The 12915-nt window shown below is 41.8% G+C and overlaps 1 protein-coding gene across 9 annotated transcripts in view; it reads right to left on the bottom strand.

The window, feature by feature from the left end:
- LOC135097414 (GTP-binding protein 10-like) overlaps positions 1 to 12915 on the bottom strand; it is a 32014-nt gene extending 19099 nt beyond the window's left edge. For 2 of the 9 annotated variants that reach the window (XM_063999258.1, XM_063999260.1), the window contains exons 1-3: positions 3145 to 3286; positions 2790 to 2881; positions 308 to 532 (exon numbers count right to left, since the gene is read on the bottom strand). Coding sequence is in view for 6 of the 9 variants with exons in the window: in XM_063999261.1 (XP_063855331.1) it covers positions 2841 to 2881; positions 3145 to 3312; positions 3884 to 4038; positions 8149 to 8153 (369 nt within the window). In the remaining 3 variants the exon portion in view is untranslated. Of the gene's footprint in view, positions 1 to 307; positions 533 to 610; positions 2421 to 2789; positions 2882 to 3144; positions 3313 to 3883; positions 4039 to 8148; positions 8298 to 10535; positions 10734 to 11526; positions 12616 to 12653 lie in introns of those variants that run through there. The other 7 variants (XM_063999261.1, XM_063999263.1, XM_063999262.1 and 4 more) reach the window with 7 other exon arrangements.

The following is a 12915-nucleotide window of genomic DNA, read 5'->3' as shown; positions in this document are numbered from 1 at the left end:
GTAGGCTAGATGTCAACACTGTACAGAGTTTCCCCAAGTTATGGTGGAGTTCTGTTCCAACACCAAGTCATAAATTGACAAAAACAGAATCAAAACTAAAGCATTTTGTCCACATACAACCATAAATGCACAGAACCAGTATTAAGAGCACTAGCAAATAACTCTCCTATTAGTTAGAATGAGAGTAAAGCTGCCAATCAACACAACACAACAGCAAGTCAAAACTGTAAACACACAGACATCACATTCACGCAAAGTTCCTCAGCCCCACACACCCCTGCAGGGCACTGGGCACCCACACACTCACCCTGTTGACCAGCATGACATTCTCGGTGGGTGAACAGTATGGGTGTTTGGGTGACAGCCGGAAGCTGTTGATGTCTACCACAAAGAGGAGGAAGTGTGTCCACTCCACGTGGCACAGGAAGCGGTGCCCCATCCCCATGTTGGAGTAGGCACCCTCGATGAGTCCCTGCAGATCAGCGATGGTCAGCCGCCGCATGTCACTGTACTTCACCACACCCAGGGTCGGCTGCAGCGTCATCGGAGGGAACAAAGTAGTTAGAAATTCAAATGATGAGTTATTTCAAGAAAGCAGCATAAAATTAGGCTTGTAATGAGCTGTTTTGTTTCTCTTCAGTTGATTTTGCATTTTGTGTTTGTCTGATATGTTGTATCTGTACTATTTTAATAATAATAATAATAATAATAATAATAATAATAATAATAATAATAATAATAATAATATATTTATCTATCTATCTATCTATCTATAGTTACAAGTTCCCAGTTAACCAAAGTTGGAATCAGGTCATAAGCTTGGGATGAATTGTGGCTGGCCAATGGAAATGTACATGCCAGGCCCAGGTGGGCTTAACCTAGGCACAGGCCGGAGGTAAAGCTGACAGACATTCTTGGTGGGCTGTAGTGAGCTGTGTTGTGCCTCTGCTTGGGACTGCTACACTCTATGCAGTGGATAAGTACAGTTTTCATGATACTTGTCTTGGTTTATTCAGTGAGAGCAGTTATGTTATTTAATGCTGTTTTGTGGTGGTGGTTTTGGTGAAGTGCTTTGTGGTTTGTCAGTGATTATCAACCATTGTGAGTTTATGGTGTATGTTATTATTTCCTGTTGGAGGGAGGAGTGTATTGGTGACAAGTGGAATAACAAGTGACTGTTGCTAGTCTAGTAGTGAATCATGAGAGTACTTGATCTGTTTGTCAGACTGCCGTGATGTAACATCTGCTGGCCTGTCTATCCTTTCATTTTTCAATAGGCAGCTTTGTTTGCTATAAATTGTTCATTATATTAAGGTAAAGTTTACAAGCACTTGACTTCCTTTTGCCCTTGACCTGAGTTATGCAATGGATGATGTTCTTGTCTTAAAGTGAACATAACAAACCTTGAGTCAGGTTATCCAAACTTACTTATTCACTTGGCCAACTGCCTCCATCTCACAATATTATCTATGCTGATAAGGAGAAATAATATACCAGAGAAAGGGACGAATGATTGAGAATACTGGTTAACTCTTGCATTAGAGAGGTGGACAGAACAGGGGTGAGAGAAAGAAGAAAGTCTTGTGCAGCGAGGCTGTGGGAGGAAGGGAGGCATACAGTTAGCAAGATCAGAAGAGCAGTTAGCATGAAAATAGCAGTAGAAGACAGCTAGATATGCAACATTGTGGCGGTGAGAGAGAGGCTGAAGACAGTCAGTTAGAGGAGAGGAGTTGATGAGATGAAAAGCTTTTGATTCCACCCTGTCTAGAAGAGCAGTATGAGTGGAACCCCCCGGACATGTGAAGCATACCCCATACATGGACAGATAAGGCCCTTGTACAGAGTTAGCAGCTGAGGGATGAGAAAAACTGGCGGAGACGTCTCAGAATACCTAACTTCATAGAGGCTGTTTTAGCTAGAGATGACATGTGAAGTTTCCAGTTCAGATTATAAGTAAAGGACAGACCGAGGATGTTCAGTGTAGAAGAGGGGGGCAATTGAGTGTCACTGAAGAAAAGGGGATAGTTGTCTGGAAGGTTATGTCGAGTTGAAAGATGGAGGAATTGAGTTTTTGAGGCATTGAACAATACCAAGTTTGCTCTGCCCCAATCAGAAATTTTAGAAAGATCAGAAGTCAGGCGTTCTGTGGCTTCCCTGCGTGAAATGTTTACCTCCTGAAGGGTTGGACGTCTATGAAAAAATGTGGAAAAGTGCAGGGTGGTATCATCAGCGTAGGAGTGGATAGGACAAGAAGTTTGGTTTAGAAGATCATTAATGAATAATAAGAAGAGTGGGTGACAGGACAGAACCCTGAGGAACACCACTGTTCCTCAGGCTTCCCTAATGCTGTTGCCAGCGTTAGAGAAGCCCACCAGACCCACATCAGCCAACAGCTTCAGTTTCAGCTTCACAATGTGTCCCTGTGGATGCGAGAACATAGGAACATGAGAACACATCATCAAAAAGGGGTAGTGCAAGAAGCCAGCAGGTTTGTACATAGTTTTTCTCACCCCCACAGCTGCTAACTTTGCACAGGTGCCTTATCTGTCCATGCACAGAGTACATTTCGCATGTATGAGAGGGGATTTCCATTTCAAGACACTTGTCCTCCAATTATCGATGATCCTTTTTGACCTCTCTTTAGGGACTGGCATTCTAGTGAGCCTTTTTTTTTTCTTTTTAACCTTTTGTTGCTGTTGGCCAGTGCCCCACTTACATGAAAATCAATCAATCAATAAATAAATAAGCCAAGGAAGTGCCAGTGTTCCTGATGTCCCACCAGTACCCACCTGTCCCTTCTGCCCATTGTACTGGTTGCTGGGGTTGCTGCTCTGCCCACCTCAAGCCACCAACACCTTGTCTCCTGCACAGTTTATCTCACCTGAAAAAAAAAAAAAGGAAGAAAAGATAAAAATCACACCTTAACTTAGGGAAATATTTCTACTGATTACAGCTTAACCATCCTACACACACACACACATACACACATATACACTAACAACTGATTACTGAGTCCATTCCATTCATCCACCAGTCTATTTCAGAACCAATTCTTTCCTGTCAATAAAAAAAAATTCTAACAAGAGATCAAAGAGAAAATAAAGACAGGGTGAAAAAGGAAAAGAGTGAGAGTGGCATTCTCACCCAGCAATTTCTGGTGCTGCTCAAGCCAGACGGTGGTGCCTGTAGGGACAGGAATGATCAGCTCAGCGCCAGCCTCCCCACAGATGCGATACTTGTAACTGTCCATGCCAGCTGCCCCAACCCACCACTGGTCTGGCTGAGCCTTGCACAGCTTCAGCAGACTGTGGCCTGTGAGGGAAAGAGAGAGACAGAGAGAGCAGGGTAAGAGGGATGTGGTCTGTGAGATGGAGAGCAGGGTGAGAAGTGGTCTGTGAGAGGGAGAGCAGGGTGAGAAGTGGTCTGTGAGAGAGGGCAGTGTGAGAAGTGGTCTGTGAGAGGGAGAGCAGGGTGAGAAGTGGTCTATGAGAGGGAGAGCAGGATGAGAAGTGGTCTGTGAGAGGGAGAGCAGGGCAAGAAATGGTCTGTGAGAGGGAGAGCAGGGCAAGAAATGGTCTGTGAGAGGGAGAGCAGGGTGAGAAGTGGTCTGTGAGAGGGAGAGCAGGGTGAGAAGTGGTCTGTGAGAGGGAGAGCAGAATGAGAAGTGGTCTGTGAGAGGGAAACAGGGTGAGAAGTGGTCTATGAGAGGGAGAGCAGGGTGAGAAGTGGTCTGTGAGAGAGAGAGCAGGGTGAGAAGGAAGTTTCCAAGCCTCATTCCCTGTCATAACAGTGTTTAAATGCCATGCCTCACTTCCTGTCATAACAAACATAATCTCTCTATGTCACTTCCCATCACAACAGACACAGTGTCTCCGTGCCTCACCTTCCTTCCCCTCCACATACACGTCACCCCTTGCGCCTCCCACTCCCCCGAGGCGCGGCAGACACATGCCCCCCGCTCCACCCCGCACGTGCAGCCGCAAAACATCCACAAACTTGCTGCGTACGCTCTTCATCTTGTCCCAGTGCTCATACCACCTGGATGGGAAAACTGCTTTAGGAAATTGCTATAGGTACATTCCTATATTTTCTGGAGCAGAGTAAGTAAAATATATTGTTATGGTTATCTTTCTACCTTCTCTGGAGTAAAAAAAAAAGAAAAAAAAAGTAAAATCTATCTATTTATCTATATACAGCAGCAGCAGCAGCAGCAGCAGCAATAATAATCTATCTATCTTTCTGTATACCAGACTGGTAATCACATATGTAGTGGCCCATACAAAGCAACACACACACACACACACACACACACACACACACACACACACACACACACACACACACACACACACACACACACACACACACACATGAACTGCAAGAGAAGAAAACCCAGTTAAATCTGAGAGATGGAAAGGAAGGAATTGGTAAGGAAAATTATTACAATGGTCCAAGATGAGGAACAGGGACTGGAACGAGAAGTGGAAGAGGCACATAGAATTGGAAAATATAGTGAGGGAGGTAAAAGACCATTAAAAGTGAGAATGAGATCCCAAGTTGCAATACAGCAGATCCTAGTGAGAACTGGGAAGCTGGCTGAAAGTTCAGAATACAGGAATATTTGGGTAAAAAGAGATACGAACTTGGAAGAAAGGGAAAAAGAGCGGGACCTGAGAAATGAAGCTAAGGAAAAAAACAACAGAAGGACAGAGACCGACAAGAGGAAATTTTATTGGAAGATACTAGATATGACACTGAGGAAATGGTACACTTGGGAAAGGGAACAAGTACTGAAAGAACCACAGCAGCAGACGGAGAAATTACAAGTGGTGGGGGAAGCAGTACATTAAGAGTAATTTATACAAACATAGATGGGTTACTCTCAGGTGTACTGGAAGTGAGAGATTACCTGAAGGAAAGTAGACCAGATGTGTTGTGCCTAACAGAGACAAAGTTAAAAGAGGAAGTCCACTTAAGCTTTAAGGAGGAGAGATATAATTACTAGAGGAGAGATAGAGAAGGGAAAAGGAGGAGGAGGAGTACTGATAATACTTCGAGATGATATATATGTGGAAGAAGTGCAACGTGGAGATGGTATGGTGGAGGTGATAGGTATAACAATCAGGACTAGTGGAAGAGAGAGGAGGAGGATCATATTAACGTACATGCCACAACACAAGGAAATGCAAAAGGAAGTGTTGAAGTGCCTAGACAACATGATAAGGAAGGACAGTAAAATACTACTAGTGGGAGACTTTAACCGCAAAAATGTAAGCTGGGAGGAGATGGAAGTTAATGGAAATGCTGGACAATGGAGTGAAGAAACGCTACAGTTAGCTATGTTGAATACAATGGACCGATGGGTGGAGGAATTTACAAGATACAGAGAGGAGGAGGAACCATCAATGCTAGACCTGGTGTTCACAAAAAAATAAAAAATAAAATAAATAAATAAATAAATAAATAAATAAAAACAGAGCCCTGTCCAAACATTAAATGCTTAATCCCAAAGGGAAAAAGTGACCATGTGGTGTTAGAAGTGGTACTGCAAGACTGGGAGGTTCTAGCATGTAAGGAGGATTATAAAAATGGGAGATTAAATCACGCAAAGACAAATTTTGCAGAGCTAAGAAAATTCTTTGGAAGGGACTTACGGAAGGCATGAGAGTGCAAGAGAAATATGAAACATTCTTGAAGAAGTACAATGAAGGTGTGCAGAAGTATGTACCTATATAAAAAGTAAGGAGGAACAAACATATTTGGTATAATGCCAGATGTGCATAAGCTAAGAAGAGAAAGGATATAGCTTGGAAAAACTGAAGAAGCAAAAAAAATGAAAAGAATAGAAAGCAGTATAAGGAGGCAAGGAATAAATATTTTAGAATAAGAAGAGAGGAGGAGAAACAACTTGAAAAGGATGTGGTAAAGAAATGTGAAGAAGACCCCAAGCTTTTTTTTACAGGTATATTAATGGAAAGATGATAAACAGAGAGACCATTGACAAGATAGTAAAGGGAGAAAGGATATATCAAACAGTGGAACAGATGAGTGAAATTATGAATGAGAGTTTTAGGTCTGTGTTCAATGTGGAAGCAAATTTTATAGAACCAAATGAGGAAGTGTGGTGGGAAGGATTACAGGAAGTCTTGGTGCAAAAGCATGAAATTGGCAAATTGTTATGAGAGTTGGATGTCAGGAAAGCATTGGGGCTTGATGAAGTATCAGGCTGGACACTAAAGGAATGTAGAGAACAAGTGGTGGAGCCAATTTGGGATGTGATTAACAGCTCACTGATAGAGGGAAAAGTACCAAAAGAGTGGAAGAGAGCAAATATAGTGTCAATAAACAAAGGAGGAAAGAGGACTGAGCCACTAAATTATAGACTGGTGTTGGTAGCTAGTGTTATAGGCAAGATCTGTGAAATAGTGATCAAAGAAAAGTGAGTGAAATATTTGGAAAAGAACAAAGTTATAACAAATAGACAATTTGGTTTCAGAAGAGGAAGGTCATGTGTACCAAATTTACAGAGTTTCTATACAAGAGTAATAGATGAAGTACAAAACAGAGATGGGTGGGTAGATGTAGTGTGCTTGGACATCAAAAAACTTTTGATAAAGTTCTGCATAAAAGATTATTGTGGAAGAAGAAACATATAGGAGGACTGAGAGGGAAGAAGAGTCAGTGTTTGAGGGGCATCAAGAAGAACAGTCTTCCACATAGAACTGTGAATATCTGGAATTGCTTAAATGAAGAGGTTGTTAGAGCACCAAACATGCAGAAATTTAAGGAAATGCTGGATAAATATAGCTATGGAGACAGGACACTATGAGCCCTGCTCAAACCCTATATTACACACACACACACACACACACACACACACACACACACACACACACACACACACACACACATCACTCACACTCTTAGCCCAGCCAGCCCGTGGTGGAAAGGGACAGTTTCATGGACCATCCTACTACACCCCAGGAGGTTAGGTATAGCACAGCTGGCCATATATCTTTTTACTTGTCCTAAGAACAAGCAAAAGGTTTATACAGTTCAGTTCCCTTACCATCTAATAATGCAGTAAGTAATGCTTTTTGGCTGATTACTATCTCAGAAATAATACCAAATTCAATAACTAGTTGGGTCTATAGTTGTGAAAAGGACAAACTAATACCCTGAGTTCTCTTAACTGACATGATGTTCTAGGGACTTGTGGTGAGGCCAGACATGTGAAGGTGTCTTGGCCTCCAGTCTGAGCAGCCACTCTCTCTTCCTTCACAGAAGACCTGCTTTTGACACCAGCATACAAACACCACTCCACTCCAACACTCGGACAGCCTCACCTATGGTCTGACCCTTTTATCCTCAACATTTGGGTATTGTCCTTTCTGGGGATTTCCCGTCCTGTGGTGCTGCTAAACTTTACCAACACATACCTTATGTCAGATACTTACTACTACAACATTAAATGGAGTTGTAGCATATATACACTGTAATGATATAAAAAGGTAAGTTAATGTAATATATGTCTATTTTTTAGTGAGAATTGCATTGTGTTTTGCAAACACCACAATACTTGGCAACGTTTCCTCCAGGTGTTGTCACGTTTCTTTGAGTGACTCAGTCAGTTAGTCAGTGACTCAGACAGTCTGTCAGAGTGACCTGTCAATCCACTGGTCACTTCCTCTCACACAACACGTGAAAAAAGAAAGAGAGAGAGAGAGAGAGAGAGAGAGAGAGAGAGAGAGAGAGAGAGAGAGAGAGAGAGAGAGAGAGAGAGAGAGAGAGAGAGAGAGAGAGAGAGAGAGAGAGAGAGAGAGAGAGAGAAAGTTGGAAGCAAGGTTATCTCTGACACTTAGGGTCTAATCTGGTAATTTGCCCATTAAAAAGTCTGGCAGTGCCACAGGCTGGGAAATTCCCAGAAAGGACAACACATAAACACTCAGGATGAAATGGTCCGACCCTAATTAAGCCACAATGTACTCACTGAGGCCTGTAGGGCAGTTAAACCACTCAGTGGTATCTTAGTCTTAGTGTGTATCATCCAGAGTAAATGTATTGTTTCTATAACCAAGGACTCTATCCCATAGCAGGAGTTTTCCCACATGGTACACAAAGCTACACCAATATCACCCTCTTACTCACCTCATATCTTTAAGAGGATGAGGTGCAGACAAGAGCCGTGTCTGCTAACACTGCCACACGCTGCATCGTGGGAGCAGACCAGCTCAGGCTTGATGCACAGACAGCAGACTGGACTAAGCTTTTCTCCTCACTCCCTTGCTCTTGAATGCCTGTAATAATAATGTATGCTTTAATTAACTCTTTCAATAATAATTCAAAGCTTTAAGTACAATACATAATGGGAGCAAACAAGCTGAGGCTTAATGTGCAGACAGCAGACTGGACTCAGCTTTCTTGCTTATTCCCTGGCTCTTGAATACCTGTAATAATAACATGTGCATTAATCAACTCCTTCAACATCAATTCCAAACACTAAACACACTGCATTATCACATTACAAAACATCTGGATTAGTACATACTACTGGACTAAGCTTTCTTCCTCACTCCTTTGCTCCTGAGTGTCTGTAATACTGTAATAATGTAATAATATGTACAGTAAAATCCCTCTCATCTGGCAGCTTTAAGTATCCGGCACATTTTTCCCCGAGCCTTAAAATCAATAAAAAATCAAGGTGTACTCATAAAATCAATTAAAATTCCCGCGCGAGGCATACTTTGTCCCCTCGCCACCAGAGAGCACTGCTTCACGCCACCCGCGGCCCACTACACTGTGTTTATTCAGTGACTCAGACCCGCGTGTGCACTGTTTATCGCCTGATGCCTTCATCATGCCTAAAGTTGTAGAAAAGAGGAAACGTGTTGTGCTTACACTTAAGCAGCTGATCAGATCAGCTGCTGATTAAGATCAGCTGATCTTTGTTATGGTAGGATGCGTGAGTGTAGGGTGGTGATTGTGTACATAATTTCACTTCTATTCAAGTATCCAGTAATATTCAAGTATCCGGCATGTCGGCGGTCCCGTTGATGCCGGATAAGAGGGATTTTACTGTACCTTAATTAGCTCTCAGCAACAACTCCAACCACTTAGGGCACTGTGGACAATCTCTGCAAGCATCAACAAGGAAAGAAAAGAGTAGATTTCAAAGTTATATCCAGTATGATGTTTAGAACTGGCTGTCACAAACAAGACAAAAAGAACTTGAAAATACATTTATAATATTTAGATGTGACTGTCACAAGGTAGAGAAAAAACAGAATGGATTTTCACATTTCTAACCAGTATAATGTTTAGATGAGGCTCTCACAGGATAAACATAAGAATGAAAGTAATAGATTTGTAGTTTTCTGGCCAATATAATATTTAGTAGTGGGTGTCAGAAGAAAGAGAAAGGAATTAAAATAATGTATTTTCACATTTCTATTAGGTATAATGTTTAGATGTGGCTGTCACAAGGAAGACAAAAAGACTAAAAAATAGATATTTAAATTTGTATCCAGCACATTATAACATTCAGCTGTGGCTCTCTCAAGGAAGGGAAAAAAATAATGAATAGATTTTCACATTTCTGGCCAGTATAATGTTTGGAAGTGGGTGTCAAACAAAATAGAATGTCTCAGGGAGGAAAAATATGTTGAATACCAGTGAAGGGTGAATGGAGTGAAGGAATACAGAAATGGGCATGGGGAGGATCAAACACACCATGCAATTTGTCATGTAGAAAGACTGACAGGAAACAAGATGACTACACCCCACATTAATCAACTCTTTCAACAGCAGTTCACATGCACTGTATGTAGTCATTGCATGCATCCACAATGTAGAGAAAAACAATTTTTTAAGTGAATACATCCTCAAATTCCTAGCCAGTATAATGCTTAGATAAAGCTGTCACAAGACAGAGAAAAGAATTAAATAGATTATCAAATTCCTAGCCAATATAATGTTTAGATAAAGCTGTCACAAGAGAGAGAAAAGAATGAAATAGATTATCAAATTCCTAGCAAGTATAATATTTAGATAAAGATGTCAGGAGAGAGAAAAGAGTTTCACATTTGTAGCCAGTGTAATGTTTAAATGTGGCTGTCACAAGAAAGAGAAAAGAATTACAGGAATAGATTTTCACATTTGTAGCCAGTATAGTGTTTAGATGTGGCTCTCATAAGCAACAGAAAAAAATTAAAAGATACTAAATAACAGAAAAGAGTTAATGGTACAAAGAAATATAGGAGTGGTCAAGAGCAGAATCAAAGACAGCCTTCTAATTCATCACATTGAAAGAATGGCAGGAAGTAGGATGACCATTAAGCACACTGTTAAAAGCATTCTTCTCTCATCAGGATTATTTTCAAAGATCACAGACATGATTAGCTGGGTTCAATATTTTTTTCTCTCTTTATCTATCATTAGGATCATGACATAAGCAAAAACATTAAAAATCAGGATGGGTTGAAGCCCCAAGAATAGTAAGAGAGAGGAGTGAGCCTCTTAACATAGCAACTGTTTACCAGCAGCAAGTATTGTAGATACGGGATGAGAGATGAGGGTTGTGGCCTGGCTGTAACGGTGTGTGGCACATGAGCCTCAGTCCTACCCAGAGATCAGTCACCATGAACCATGAGCTCTTAACGTACGGGAGTGGCTGGCTGGACAGCAAGATAACTCCTCAAAACCCTAATAACTTCCAGCAGCACCAGCGCACGACCCTGGGCAAATAACAGTGAAAGACAGGGAAATGTGAGTGATTATTAGAGACAAGTGAGCTCCTTGGAAGGAAGTTATCACCCACAGGGATCAGTTTTGCCCCTAATTATGTTTGCAACATATATGAATGACATGAATGATGAATCAGTAAAAGTTTCTTTGCCTACAATGCTAAACTCATGAGACAAGTGAGTGTACAGGACAATTGTGAAATACTGCAACACCTTAATAAAAATTGGAAATGGAGCTGCACATGAGAAATGTAATTCAATGTCAAGAAATTCAGTGTAATGGAGTTTGGAAAGAGCAAGCAAAGGATTTCAAGGGAATATAAACTTGAAGGAGAGATTATACAGAAATCAAAGTCAGGGAGATCTCTAGGAGTATTCGTATCAGACAACACGTCACCTGAGAAACACATAAATAAAATTGTTGGAGAGACTTACAAGCTAATGAGAAAAAAACAAGAGTGGCATTTATCCACATGGATGAAGAAAGGGTAAAGAAAGTGACCATCACTCTGATGAGGCCAAGGCTGGAACATGCAACAACAGTGTGCTCACAAAGCACAACAAATAACATCCAAGTAGCTTTCAAATAACATCCAAGTAGCTTTCAAAGAAAACATTACTAATTCCTTGGATCCCACACATTACTTTTAACTTATGCTTGGCCTTTCTCCACTAAAATACAGATAAACTGATTTTTTAAAGAATCCAGCATTTATTTTTCCTGTGCACATACATTAGCTGCCCATCATAACATTCCACTGTGCTGCCAGGCTGCCTCACTCACCTGGCATGGCAGTACTGAAGCAGAGATGCAGCACTGGCAACTCATACCACCAGGGTGCAGGACCCAGCCAGGAGGGACCCACATTCTCCATCACTGCCCAAAATTTCTTCTTCCCCTTCCCAGCAACACAAAATCTCTTCCTCTTGCCAGCAACACAAAATCTCTTCCTCCTCCTGTACAGCAATACAAAACTTTCTCCTCCTCCTGTAATACCACCTTAGTTAATAAGATCCTAATTTTAAGCGTATATTTATCACATTTTATTTTTTATTCAGTACAATATAAATTTAGTCCTAACTGGATTATTAATAAACCATTTATGATTATTATTTGTCAATGCATCAGTGTAGCATCAAAACATTACTACACCCTGCCTGCTCATGTTTGTTTGTTATCAACAAGGAACACAAGTCAGTCCTTTGCTCTGCCAAACATTACTTCCATGGATTGCCATACCTGCACATTTGACAGAGAGAGAGAGAGAGAGAGAGAGAGAGAGAGAGAGAGAGAGAGAGAGAGAGAGAGAGAGAGAGAGAGAGAGAGAGAGAGAGAGAGAGAAGGGTGAGTGAATTAGGTTAGTTTAGAAAGCCAAATTCCTGTGATTTTTGCTTCTCCATACGAAAAATTTAATTTTTTTTTCGCGGCTGTTAGACGGTTCATGTTTCTAATAATACTGTTGTGCCCACCCCTCACTCGGGGCGGGCGTGTTATCCACACGGGCACAGGTCAAGAAACTAGAGCAGCGGGGCCTCAAATAAGTCACACTATAAACGCCGGGACAACACACACACACACACACACACACGAGGCCGGGGCACAAGGGAAAACACGGGCACTATTTCCTAGGTTTATCGACAAATCCTCTGCAAGTACACTGCTTTAGAAGTTTACAGGGGCACCACAAGCCTCCCAGGGCACGACAGGCACTCAACAGGCAGGGAAACACTTCCAAAACAGGCAGGCACACGCTGGCCTCCTCTCTGGCCACGCGTCTCCCCTCTCTCCCTGTTCCCCGCCTCTCCCAGTGCTGCCACCTCCACAGTGCTGCCACCCGCACCCATACCCCTGGTATAACAATACCGAAAAAAAAAGAGATTGAGACATGTGTCTGTAAGAGTACTACTTACTCTGACAGCTTCCCTTGCGTCCTTATGTCCTGATAGACGGATGCCTGGAAAAGACACAATCCTCTTTTCTTGTGACCAGTTTGGCCATCCAGTCCTTGCTTCTCAAGTTCAGCTTCTTGTAGGGAAGATTAGTTCATTCAGCGGCGCTTCCTTCATGTTTCTCTTCATTACTGTGTTCCTTGTGTCTTCTCTTTCACTATCTATATAATATGTTTATCTCTCCCAGTGTTTCCCTCCTCACGGCCTCTCACTCAGGTGATGA

This window comes from Scylla paramamosain, unplaced genomic scaffold (genome assembly GCF_035594125.1).
Source record: "Scylla paramamosain isolate STU-SP2022 unplaced genomic scaffold, ASM3559412v1 Contig19, whole genome shotgun sequence".
Taxonomy (NCBI): domain Eukaryota; kingdom Metazoa; phylum Arthropoda; class Malacostraca; order Decapoda; family Portunidae; genus Scylla; species Scylla paramamosain.
The sequence above is the reverse complement of the archived record's forward strand: the minus strand, read 5'-3'. Positions and strand labels throughout refer to the sequence as shown.